We start from the raw sequence: 13,768 nt of genomic DNA, 5'->3' as shown, positions 1-13,768 counted from the left end.
TGTTATTTTCATATTTCAAAAAAATGTTTCTGGGTAACACCAAGTTTTGGAATGCATTTCTCAGCACAAGTGATATGAGGTCCTTGTGGATATTTTAGAACACATTCTGAAGTGTGACGACTGTGTAGTATTATAAATCTAAAATGTTGGTTTATGGAGTTGTTGGCATAACAGAATCTAATGATCTTTTTAAAAGCAAGTTAACTTTCTTTTGGGGTCTATGTACCATAGATTAGAATATTTAAAATATATAGACAAGGTTCTGGCTGCTGTTATGTAGCTGTGTAGTCATAGATAATTCTCTTTATTAAACTCAAACATGTACTGTATAATTAGATCTCCTTTCAAGTTATTAACCTAACTCACTTAGATAATTAAAGGTGGATGGGTTGTGATCCTCTTGCTGAGGTACAGTGTATGACTACATTTATTTGTAACCTGTGGTTTGCCTTTTATGAGTAGGGGGAAAGGAAAAGGGCCATTTGACTGATCATTGGCTTCTGCATACAGACTGGCTCTACTTGGACCTTTTATGCTGAAAAAGTTTTTTGGATATAAATTAGATTTTTACAGGTTAAAAATAAAAACAGTTTGAGTATGTATATGTTATGAGGTAAAATTATACTGATGTTAATTAGTGGTGACAGGAAAAGAAGTTTTTTAATAAATTAATTCATAAAACTTGTTGAGCATTTTTATAGATATTGTTTTATCAGATTTTAGTTCCCAAAATACACTGTCATTGATGAGATCCATAATTATATGACACGTGAAATAAGGTGTGTTCTTGTAGTGTGGATACTCTGAGTTCTGACATGAATGATTTTTGAAGATGGGGAAGATAGTGAAGGTGTAGTACCTTTCATAAGTTTTACAATATTTCTTTTGGGAAATGATTCCCTCAGACACCCGTTAAATTCTGAGATTGAGTAATATTGAGTAAACATCAGGTATAAATGTGAGTCGCACTTTAAAAACTTTTCTCTCCTGGAAAAAGCCAGTAAATAGCTACTCTAAAAATGCATCTGAAAAGAGTTCTCCATGTGCATATAAGTGATTGATTTTTTTTTTTTTTTTTGAGACACTTTCTCAGCAGGTTAGTATTTTATAATTAATCAGTTCTTTGGAAACCAAACTCATGACTTTAACTTTTTAAGAACCTTTTCAGAATTTTAACGGATTAAACTGAACATAAGCTATTCTTTTAAAACAACCCTTTTGCAATGAAATATAAAGCAGTTTTTAATTCCCTTCCTTTTTGCTAGCTCACTCCTGAAAGGCTTTAAAAATTTCTAGACTTGTTGATCTGTTTTTTTATGTTTTAAGATTAAAATTTGTGATTCTGAAGAAAATAGTAGCAGTGGTGGTCTGTGAACATTCTGAAATTAGATGAAGAATTTTATCTGTGCGGAAATAAACATTATTTTTTTCTGTTCCTACTCCCTAGAAGGTTAAACACAGTACAACAGTGGTAAAAGTACTTGAATTGTCTTCTTAATTCTGTTTCTAAAACTGTATTTTAGCTAAAAATAGCTATAAAACAGTATCTAGGTGTTAAAGCCAGTCTGTTAAGGCTGCTGTATTTAACCACCTTCACCAGTGTGCTCTGACTGAAGTGTAAGGTCGTCGTCCTTCTTGCAGTAGCATAGCACTCAGAGTGCTGTAACACCAAGAAAGCTTCCTGAGCTATGCAGTACCAGGAAGGTGAGAATGTATTAGTTATAGCTCACCCCTACTATCACCTCTTACAAAGATTTTCTTAGCTTAGAAAATCATTCTCTAAAGTCTTAATTTTACTGACTTCCTGTCAAATATAATTGAACATTATTTTGAGATTTTAGACAGTGAACAAGAACACATTTTAAATGTATACCACATGAAGCACTGAAGAAAATAGAATGAAGTGAAATAATTCTTACTCTTTTCCAGAATTATAATCTGGACTCATGAGCCGTGTGAATTCATGAAAAGAAGTGTTACTTTACTGAGGCAGTGTGAAGAAAACTAGAGCTCTGTGAGATTCTGCACCTAAGTCCTATTTTCTCATTTCCCCGCAATAGCCTTTGAAATGCAGTTTTATCCTCAGAATCCCAGAACATTGAGTTGGTGTACTATGGCCTTGTTGTCAGTCAGCACTGCTTTAAGCAGCAGTTAACCACGCTAAGCATGAATAGTTGTAGTGGTTTAGATGTTACATGAATGTTCTTTAAAAGTAAATATGTGTGTTATTTGTTTAAAAAAAAAAGTGAATTTCAGAATAATACAGTTTTCGTATGTTAATTTAAAACAGGACCTACTAGGAGAGATGGGAGCTCAGCCGGCTTCATAGCACTTTCCCAGTCTAATTTACCTTGAAAGTGGAATATCTTATAAAAAGAAAATAAATCCATGTGAAATGTTGGGCTCACATTATTTTTCAGTGTGGGCAACCATTTCTTGTATCTTTAACTTTTTTTATTTGACAGAATTACAAATTGAGTTATTCGTGGGGATTCTCTCTTTTAGGCTTGTGGGATCCTTTTTTCTTTTAAGTCCCCAAGAATTCCCATTCCTCCATGGTTTAAATAATAAGTAGGTCCTTATATTATAAAGCATTCTGATGAAGAAAAAGAACTGGCAATAACGTTACTGTAAGTAAGTTTTTTCTCTTGATAGGAATCTAAGAAAACTAAGTTTTATTTTGTATATGGCAAGCATTTTGCTCAAGAAATTCAATTGTACCTGGGTATACAACAAAATGTAAGTATTTACTATTAGGTATTGGATTATTCAGTGGTATGCTGTTGAAAACTTAGCTCTGCCTTACAAGAGTTGACCACACTCTCGTGTCTCTTAATCTTAGTAAAATGTGATAATTTTTGTGTGAAAAGTTATTCTGCTTTTGTTGCTCAACAAACCTGCAGTATAAACAATGATGATAAAATTAATATCTTTTTTCAGATCTCTTCTACAAAACTCATCTATGAGACTTTCCCCCCCCCCCTTAGAGACCTTCATTGTGATTTTAAATGATAGAGGGCAAGAATTGAGGGTAAATTTTTGTTTACTGATGTTTTGGGAGTAGGAAAAATTACAAATGTATTGTTTACAAGGACTGGTCTATTCAGATTTTATGTGCAAAATTTGACTTTTGAACTCTGTCTTCCCATTTTCTTGTTTTAATTCAAACCATGTACTCAATCCTCAATTCCTTGTTTTTAGGTGGTTAGCCAGCGTTTCCCTCAGAACAGCATCGGTGCAGTAGGAAGTGCCATGTTTCTCAGATTTATCAATCCTGCCATTGTCTCACCATATGAAGCAGGGATTTTAGATAAAAAGCCACCGCCTAGAATCGAAAGGGGCTTGAAGTTAATGTCGAAGGTGAAGAATCATTTTGATAATATAACTTTAAAATTTCTCTTCCATAAATTTTCAATTTTTTTATTCACTGTACTCTCTCTTAATTTTTGAAATGCCCTGTGGTTTTCCCTTACATGCTTTTGTTTTATTTCTTTATATGATAAAGAAATTCATGAGGCTGATACTGATAGAACATCTCATCATTTGAAAATATTTTAGCAAATGTCTTCTCAAGATGGTTTTCTGTGTAATCATTTTGGAAATTCCGAAATGGGAAACAAAATGTATACTATATGATTTTTAAAAATACATTAAATTTTTCATGTCTGTTTATATATATATAAATATATAAGTGTTTATATAATTATGTTTAGGAAAGCATAGAAACAGAATGATCAGTAACTGATTTTAATCACCAATAGAAATTGTATCAGTGAGAAAATTAATATTTTTTAGAGTTATATGGATGTGTAGATTTCATAAATAATCAGATCCTTTATAACCTTATTTTATTGTATAGATACTTCAGAGTATTGCCAATCATGTCCTTTTCACAAAAGAAGAGCATATGCGGCCTTTTAATGATTTTGTGAAAAGCAACTTTGATGCAGCACGAAGGTGAGCAGCCTGCTACTTAGCCAATTGCTCTGTTTGGATCAGATACTTTGAGTTTCACTTAAGTCCATGTACTTGATCTAGATGGAACTCCTGTGTAGGTTTTTTTCTCTTGAGGTCAAGAACATAGTTAATCTTATTTCACTATAAAAGACATTAATGAAGTAAAGTGATATTCTTTGTAATTTGGTAGTGATTGCCATATTTAAAAACCCAGAGAGATGTTTGACATAGCTACTAAAATACAGGATTTGAGTTTACCACAAGATGGAGGACAGGTAGAAGGAAAAAGATTTCTTTCAGTAAGAACTAAAACCAAACTGGTACAGATAATGCATTATAGTGTATAATCAGAATTTTTTGATGTTAGAATATTTTTGATACTTTAATTTGGAAATGTATGTAAACTAAAAAGCTACTCTTTAAACCAAGTAAAGCAAATGCGTAAGGTTTTGTTCATGAGTAACTGGACAACTGTTGGAAGTTTTGTGATTTTAGAAAACTTGAGTTCTGCTCGGTCCCATAACTAGCTAGTTGCTTCTTTTTATCTCTGAGTTGTTGATTTGGTAAAGTAGCTTTCATACCGTACTTAACTGTGAGTTGATTTTAGAGACACAAATGAGATAACTTATGAGAAGGTGTCTGTAAATGTAAGTTAACATCAAGAATTCTACTTTTCATACAGTGTGAATCTGATTGACTTGACTTATAGTCGAAGCTATACTTCTACAGCTCTTCTAGTTTTTCATTATAGTTCATACTAACTTCTTTCTGATTGGAATTTAAAAGATATATTATTGGACTGTAAATCATACTGGAAAAAAAAGTGAATGTCAGCATAGGATTCACATTCTGTGACTATCCACAGAAAGATTGACTACCCGTAGAGAGTTAAAAGAACAAAGGTTCTGATCCTGACTTTGACCTAACAGGCTGTATAACTTTGGGGAGGTCTTTTGTCTTGTCTGGGCCTCTATTTCTTTATCTGTAAAATACTGGCTTCTCTATAGATTCTCATCTATCTGAATTTTGTTGTCTGACTTCAGAGCCTACTTTGAAGCTGAAGCCAGGTATCAAATGGAAAACCAAGTTTCTCCTGTCTCTTCTTTTGTTTATAGTTACATGTGTGAATAAAACCTCCATATTTGTAATACCAGTAATTTCACAAAGTTACTTCACATAAATTTAATTCAAACATAGATATGAGTATATCTGGTTTTTGAAACTCTAATAACTTTGCATTTTTGAAGGTTTTTCCTTGATATAGCATCTGATTGTCCTACAAGTGATGCTGTAAATCATAGTCTTTCCTTCATCAGCGATGGCAATGTGCTTGCTTTACATCGTCTACTATGGAATAATCAAGAGAAAATTGGCCAGTATCTTTCCAGCAACAGGTGAGATTTCTCAGTCATGGGAATATTGAAAACTCTCACTTTAAATTTAAGTTGATAAAATTATTAGTCATGAATAGTGCCTCTTACTTTGTATCTTCTTAGAATAAGAATTATGATTTTTAAAGAGCAATGTAGACCTTTAAAAATATGTAGGCAAAAACTTAAGTCATATTGATTGATCAACAAACATATGTAGGTGTTGTAGACTTTTTAAAAAAATACTAAAGCTAAGAGGGATTTCGCTGGCAGTCTAGTGGTTATGAAAGACTACGCACTTTCACTGCCGGTGCCTGGGTTTGATCCCTTATGGGGAAACTAAGAATCCAGCCGAGGAAACAAAAAATTAAACTGAGAAATCATGAATTAGCCTTTTGGATTTTTTTTGGCTTGCAAACATAATATTACAACAAGCCACAGAGAAGTTTAAATTTACTAGGTCAAATGAGTCTTGGCATCTGAATTTAAAGAGCAGCTTAATTCTTAGGAAGTTAATAATTGAAACATTGTTATTCTATTGCAATTCTATAGTAATCCCATTTGTGATACTCTGAAGTACATGCAAATGAAGTTTTACATAGGCAGTACTTAATAATTGAAAATTATTAACTTGGGAATTGTTTCATTAGCTGTTTTTAGTTAAAGTCTCTTGTAGCCTGAATCATTTGCTGTCCTTCTATAATCGTTACATGTTTATAGTGGCCCAGATTCTTATCTATGAGTTCTCTTACAAAGGTCAAATGAGTCCAGATTATTTTTAAATTCCAATAAAAATGGTTTGCTTATTCATAGGAAAAGTAGAAGACCATAAGGAGGGAGATGCTTCATCTGTGTGGCACTTACAGTGGAATTTTTAAATGCAAACATTCTTTTATATGCATCTTTTAAAACACAAACTTGTATGATTTAAAGTACATATTCATGTACTTTAATACCAGTTTTTTTTTTCAATTTTTTTTAAAAAAGACACATTTCAAACATACAAAAAAGTATTGACTATAATATAACAGAGACCCGTGTCTACTGCTTCGTTTTAACATTTTTTATTTTGCTGAATTATTTCAGATCTTTATAATATTTTATTTCTGGGAGAGAAAAAGATACAACTTCTCTCTTGTGTAACTGACAAGAAAAAGGAAAGTACAGGTATAACATAGGTACATATAAAACAGTTTTGTGTGTTTTAAAACTTCATAGCAATGATACACTGAATATAGTCTCTTCATATAATATTCTATTTGAGATTTATCATTTATTTAACTTATCTTAGTATTTTATCGAATGGCTATATCACAACTTATTTTCGTACTTCCTAATTGATGGATATTTAGGGTTTCCTGTTTTTCATTATTTTAAATGGTAATGTAATAAATATTCTTCACATTTGTCTCCTTGTGAATTACCCAAATGCATAATTGCTGAGTTCTGGGGTATACACAGCCTCAGCTTTGCTAGATATCACCACCTTATTTTTCAGTGTACATACTGATTTATGCTTTGACAGTACTGTGTGAGAGTACAGTGTACACATCTTCACCAAAATTGGCACTAGCAAACGTCATAATTTTTTTTTGTCAGTTTGATGTTTGTGAAATAGTATCTTGTTATCCTTAGTTTTAAATGTTTAATAGTTGTTGAAAATTCATACTTACCCTGGTTAAGCAGAAATCTGATATCAGGGACACTATGTCCACTTCCTAAACAGGGGTCTCTCTGTTCTTTTGAACTCTGTTCAAATGAGTTCTTTTCATCCTGAGAAAAAGTGGATCAGAATGTTATTTTTACTTACTGGTTGCCTATTTAATGGTAATAGATTAAGAATACTAGAACATAATGAAATTTTATGTAAATTTTTTAGGTTGAGGAATGGTCCTATTTCTAAGATGTCTCAGTTATACTTAAAACCCCTGAGGTCTTTTGGGTGCTATTTAAAAATGAGCAGGAACCACCACTGGACAGTAAAAAGAAAAGCAGCCAATGACAGTCTAAATGTGTTTTTATGTACCCTCCTGTGTGTGGAAAATAGCTAGTGGGAAGCTCCTGTAGGGCACAGGGAGCTCAGCTCTGTGCTCTGATGACCTCCAGAGGTGGGATGGGGAGGTTCAAGAGGGATATGTATACATCCTGCCGATTGACTCCGTTGTACAGCAGAAACTAACACAACATTATAAAGCAATTATACTCCAATTAAAAAAAAAATGTGTTCTGCTATATGTGAACTGCTACTTTTTTCCTAAGTAGTTTCCTATATCTAGGGATCACAAAGCTGTTGGAAGACGACCTTTTGATAAGATGGCAACACTTCTTGCATACCTGGGTCCTCCAGAGCACAAACCTGTGGCAGATACACACTGGTCCAGCCTTAACCTTACCAGTTCGAAGTTTGAGGAGTTTATGACTAGGTAAAGTACCACCTCGACATGATGATTTCTGTCTTTTTCATTGAGCTGCAAGCTTTACCTCCAGGCCACTTGTTAGATATGCTTGTATGTTTCACAGAGGATTATTGGGAAAGATGTACTTCATAATCACATTGCCATGTTTTGGGGTCCCACTTTTCTCTTTACCCTATATATTGTTGAAGTATGCTTTGTTTCGTGGTTGATTTTCTTGTAAAAAATAATAACATCTTGTTGAATAGTACTATGTCATGTTATTTTGAGATGTTTTTGCACTTAATAGTTAAAAGGAAGGTAGACAACATTATTTTCATATTATAATTATTAGGGAAAATAGAGTTCAAAGTGAGTAATTTGCCTAAGATTCCATCCTAAGTCATAGATCCTTTGGTTCTAAGTGTTGAACTCTTTCTCTCACATAACAAAAATTTTCAGAAGTCTCCTGGAAGTTAATTATACAACTTTTAGACTGAGGGTCAGAAATATGGTAATACTGCTATAAAATTTCTTTCTGTGGACCTTTGTTTCGAATCTCATTGAGATTTGGATCCTCATCGTAGGCATTCACCCCTGTGTTGTTACAGTGCAGATAGTTTGCAGAATTCTTTAGACTTTTAAAGTACCTTTCATAGTACTTTACACTTCGTCACTTAGTACTTCATAGTGAGTGTGGGTTAAGTGTTTTGTTCATAGTATGTGCCAGAAGCAGAAAGGAAAGAGCAGAATATGACATTCTAGTTTAATTCACATTAACGATTTGTATATAATGTTCCATGGATTGTGAGTGTCTGTTATTAGTCATGTTACATACAGATGATAGTTTTGTACACGACTCCAATTTTTTGATATTGTTAAAAGAATGTGGGAATATGTAACAATCTCCTTTCAAGCTTAGTTGTTATCTTTAGTTCTGTTACATTTTCCTGTGTAACAGGTATTTCAGTTCAGTTCAGTTCAGTCGCTCAGTCGTGTCCGACTTATTCCTACGTTATTAAAGGAATATTTTCAATGCAAAATTTTTCATGTTACTTAGTTGAAAATTATATAAACATATAAAACTATGCTTTATTCAGCATTGCTAAGGATGTCCTTGCCATTTTTCCATTTTTCAAAGAAAACTTCATTAGTCCTTTTAACCTTCCTACAAAACAATCCTCTGTGCTTTTGAACACTAAATGATATGTGTAAGATATAGAACAATATCTGGTGTATATATAAAGTGTTTCATAAGCATTAAATAATATTTTTGTTCTAAGTTTCCACTGATGCTCCCTGAGACTCATTTTTCTTTTAAAAAATGGAAGTAGCTTTATAATGTTGTCAACTAGAAAACTAATAATTGTTAAATTAGTCAAAACACAGAAATCTAAAAAGGAAAAAATTTTCAGTTATTTCACATCTTAGAGATAATTCAGTTAACATTTGGCAGATAGCCTCCTAGTCATTTATCCATACACATGTGTACCTGTTTCCCTTCTGAAATGCTCTGTGTTGTCTCCATTGATACTAAGCAAATGCTCACTTGGTAGCAGCAGTATGATGAGCTGAGGTAATATAGCCTCTTCTCGCACCCCAAAGACACATAAAAATACTAGGTAAAAGAAGTATTTTTAAACACATACATAGCTAGAAGAGAATTTTGGAGCAAATTATTTAGTATGTGGGCTTTCCTGATAGCTCAGTTGGTGAAGAATCCACCTGCAATGCAGGAGACCCCAGTTAGATTCCTGGGTCAGGAAGATCCACTGGAGAAGGGATAGGCTACCCACTCTAGTATTCTTGGGCTTCCCTTGTGGCTCAGCTGGTAAAGAAAATGCCTGCAATGCTGGAGACCTGGGTTCAGTCCCTGGGTTAGAAAGATCCCCTGGAGAAGGGAAAGGTTACCCACTCCAGTATTCTGGCCTGAAGAATTCCACGGACTGTTACACACAGAGATAAAGAAATGGAAAATATGAAAGAGTTTAAGAGATGGAGGTTATAGAATGAGAAGTTCCAACATATCTAATAAATAGAGCTTAAAGAGTAGTGAAGAGGTAATATTTGAAGAAACAACAGATGAGAATTTTCCAGGGCTGGTAAATGACATAAATCTTCAGGTTAAAGACACACACTGTGTTGAGCAGAATATATAATAATTAAACCATGCCTTTTTTTAAGTGTATTTAAATATATATAAGTGTATAAGTGTAAAAGTATAGGAAGTATATAAGAGTATAGGAAGCATCACTACGAACAAAGCTAGTGGAGGTGGTGGAATTCCAGTTGAGCTATTTCAAATCCTGAAAGATGATGCTGTGAAAGTGCTGCACTCAATATGCCAGCAAATTTGGAATTCAGCAGTGGCCACAGGACTGGAAAAGGTCAGTTTTCATTCCAATCCCAAAGAAAGGCAATGCCAAAGAATGCTCCAACTACCACACAATTGCACTCATCTCACACGCTAGTAACGTGATGCTTAATATTCTCCAAGCCAGGCCTCAGCAATATGTGAACCGTGAACTTCCAGATGTTCAAGCTGGTTTTAGAAAAGGCAGAGGAACCAGAGATCAAATTGCCAACATCCGCTGGATCATCAAAAAAGCAAGAGAATTCCAGAAAAACATCTATTTCTGCTTTATTGACTATGCCAAAGGCTTTGACTCTGTGGATCACAATAAACTGTGGAAAATTCTGAAAGAGATGGGAATACCAGACCACCTGACCTGCCTCTTGAGAAACCTGTATGCAGGTCAGGAAGCAACAGTTAGAACTGGACATGGAACAACAGACTGGTTCCAAATAGGAAAAGGAGTACGTCAAGGCTGTATATTGTCACTCTGCTTATTTAACTTATATGGGGAGTACATCATGAGAAACGCTGGGCTGGAGGAAGCACAAGCTGGCATCAAGATTGCCGGGAGAAATGTCAATAACTTCAGATATGCAGATGACACCACTTTTATGGCAGAAAGTGAAGAAGAACTAAAGAGCCTCTTGATGAAAGTGAAAGAGGAGAGTGAAAAAGTTGGCTTAAAACTCAACATTCAGAAAACGAAGATCATGGCATCTGGTCCCATCACTTCATGGGAAATAGATGGGGAAACAGTGGAAACAGTGTCAGACTTTATTTTGGGGGGCTCCAAAATCACTGCAGATGGTGATTGCAGCCATGAAATTAAAAGACGCTTACTCCTTGGAAGGAAGGTTAAGACCAACCCAGACAGCATATTGAAAAGCAGAGACATTACTTGGCCAACAAAGGTCTGTCTAGTCAAGGCTATGGTTTTCCCAGTGGTCATGTATGGATGTGAGAGTTGGACTATAAAGAAAGCTGAGTGAGTGCCAATGAATTGATGCTTTTGAACTGTGGTGTGAGAGAAGATTCTTGAGAGTCCCTTGGACTCCAAGGAGATCCAACCAGTCCATCCTAAAGGAGATCAGTCCTGGGTATTCATCGGCAGGACTGATGTTGAAGCTGAAACTCCAATACTTTGGCCACCTGATGCAAAGAGCTGACTCATTTGAAAAGACCCTGATGCTGGGAAAGATTGAGGGCAGGAGGAGAAGGGGATGACAGAGGATGAGATGGTTGGATGGCATCACCGACTCAATAGACATGGATTTGGGTGGACTCCGGGAGTTGGTGATGGACAGGGAAGCCTGGCGTGCTGCGGTTCATGGCGTCGCAAAGAGATACAACTGAGTGACTGAACTGAACTGAAGTATAAAAGTGATACTCAGAATCAGGGAGATTAGAATGGCCTTTTAATAAATTATATTGGTACAACTGTACCAGTAAGTAACCATCTGTAAAAAGGTACACTATTCGTGAGGATAAACTCCCATAAAGAAGAACATATGGACCTTTCTCACTCATTCAAAATCAGTAAACCAGGGAAAGGAAAGCTTCATAAACTGAACTCTTAAAAAACAAATCAGTAAAATTCAAAAACTTCTGTCTAGAAAGAAAAATGGTTAAAAGCAATTCTATGATTAATATCCCTGTCCAGTAGTTTTCTTAATGTTATCCTAATGGTTCAAATAATCAGTTCAGTCACTCAGTCATATCAGACTCTGCAACCCCATGGACTGCAGCACGCCAGGCCTCCCTGTCCATCACCAGCTCCTGGAGTTTATTCAAATTCATGTTCATTGAGGCAATGATGCCATTCCACCATCTCATCCTCTGTCGTCCCCTTCTCTTTCCGCCTTCAATCTTTCCCAGCATCAGGGTCTTTTCAAATGAGTCAGTTCTTCACATCAGGTGGCCAAAGTATTGGAGCTTCAGCTTCAGCATCAGTCCTTCCAATGAATATTCAGGACTGATTTCCTTTAGGATGGACTGGTTTGATTCTCCTTGCAGTCCAAGGTTCAAATAACAGCTCCTTGAAACTTTTAGTGCTTGTTACCACATTGCCCTTCAGAAAGTATGTTGCTTTTAAGATATTTTGCCATTTTGTATATTTTATCATTGTTCCAGTTGTGGACTTTTGTAAATATCAATGAACAATATAAAGTCTGTGAGTTACTGTGCTCTTTTTTCTTTCAGGCATCAAGTACATGAAAAAGAAGAGTTCAAGGCTTTGAAAACATTAAGTATTTTCTACCAAGCTGGGACTTCCAAAGCTGGGAATCCTATATTTTATTATGTTGCACGGAGGTAAGAAACACTGTTTTAGTTTCTCTTACCAGAGTTTTTAAAATGGTAGAAAATGTAGAGAGACAGCAAGTTTGATTTTTCCTGTTGGAGACAAGTTTTCCTGGGAGAATGTAGCTAGTAAACAGCCATCTTGTCCCTAAATGGTGCTCCATCTATTATAAATTGCTGTTCATAGTACCTGTTTCAGATTTGCTTCCCTGTATTACATCTTTTTTTTTATGCCACCTACAGTGAATTAATTACAAAGAGTAAAAAAAAATATCACAGTCTTTTGTTTTCTGGTGTATTCTGTTTAAATCATATCTGCAACATGATACTGAGAAATCTTTTTGTAATGGAAATAAAATTTGAAGAATCTGAGAACTTTTAATAATAAGCCTGGTAAGGCAACATCAGGGTGATTTAACAAATAATTCAGAGATGCTGTGGAAAATGTCTATAAAGATATGGCACAAGTGACAGCCTGAAAAATTGATTGTATTTATTTGTGCTGTCTTCAGCCAAAGCTAATTCCCAGGAAGCCTTTCTTGAAATGCTCCTCCTTCACAATAGGTCTAATGCTCAAGTTGCTTTCCCTGCCATTGTCTTTTCTTTCTTGGTTTATTCTGCGTTCCATTGGAGAACTTGTCTGTGGTATTATTTGGTCAGTTTTCCTTCTTTCCCATTTAGTTTATTGATATAAACTTTTGGTAATTGAACCTTAGGGACAATGTTATATAATAGACCACTGGCTTTGGAATCTCAGGGGCTATGTTTTCTCTTAGTTCTGCTATTCCACTAGGCTGTAGGAATTAATCTTTCTGAGTTTCCTGAATTTAATATAAATTGAGGAATTACATCAGTAGACTTTTAATGATCATGAATGGCAAAAAAATTTGGCAATGTATAAGAAATAAGTGGAGGTTGGGGAGGAGTGGCAGTAGAGTGATAAATGGAAGGTGGGAGGCAGGAAACTGATTTAATAGGATAATGCAGACAACGTTAAACCAAGAAGTCCCAAGAACTGGGTGTTAGGGAATCAAGAGGGCATAGAAACTTGCATTTATCCTTAGCCTTCCTCTCCAGCAGTTCTGAGGAACGTCTCTTCACCTTCCCGTAAGTCTTCTTTCCAACTTTCACCTCAGATGCTGTTTCTCAATTGCCTAGGATTTTAATTTTCTTTCGCAGTTGAGATGAACCATCCTTGTATACCAATCCCAATCTTTAATACCACTAGTGTATTTTGATTTTCCCTATTTTGTCTAAGTAATTAAAAGTGAAACATTGGTGAGAGAGGTAGGTAGACATGTGTCCTCCTCCCCCTTTAAATTCTTGTTAGTTTACAAGTTTCAAAGATTTCTGGAAAACCTTAAAGCTGGTTTTTTCCTCCAGGATCAGAGTGT

The 13,768-nt window shown here is 35.0% G+C and overlaps 1 protein-coding gene across 9 annotated transcripts in view; it reads left to right on the top strand.

Annotated features, from left to right (window-relative positions):
• The window catches only part of NF1 (neurofibromin 1), a 323,089-nt gene that overhangs the window by 211,295 nt on the left and 98,026 nt on the right, over window positions 1-13,768 (top strand). For all 9 annotated transcript variants that reach the window (XM_061390468.1, XM_061390467.1, XM_061390466.1 and 6 more), the window contains 5 exons: window positions 3,202-3,360; window positions 3,860-3,957; window positions 5,205-5,351; window positions 7,604-7,750; window positions 12,276-12,386. In XM_061390468.1, coding sequence (XP_061246452.1) covers window positions 3,202-3,360; window positions 3,860-3,957; window positions 5,205-5,351; window positions 7,604-7,750; window positions 12,276-12,386 — 662 coding nt within the window. The remainder of the gene's footprint in view (window positions 1-3,201; window positions 3,361-3,859; window positions 3,958-5,204; window positions 5,352-7,603; window positions 7,751-12,275; window positions 12,387-13,768) is intronic.

Source organism: Bos javanicus, chromosome 19 (genome assembly GCF_032452875.1).
Source record: "Bos javanicus breed banteng chromosome 19, ARS-OSU_banteng_1.0, whole genome shotgun sequence".
Taxonomy (NCBI): Eukaryota; Metazoa; Chordata; class Mammalia; order Artiodactyla; family Bovidae; genus Bos; species Bos javanicus.
Note: the sequence above shows the minus strand (reverse complement) of the source record. Positions and strands in the feature narration are given on the sequence as shown.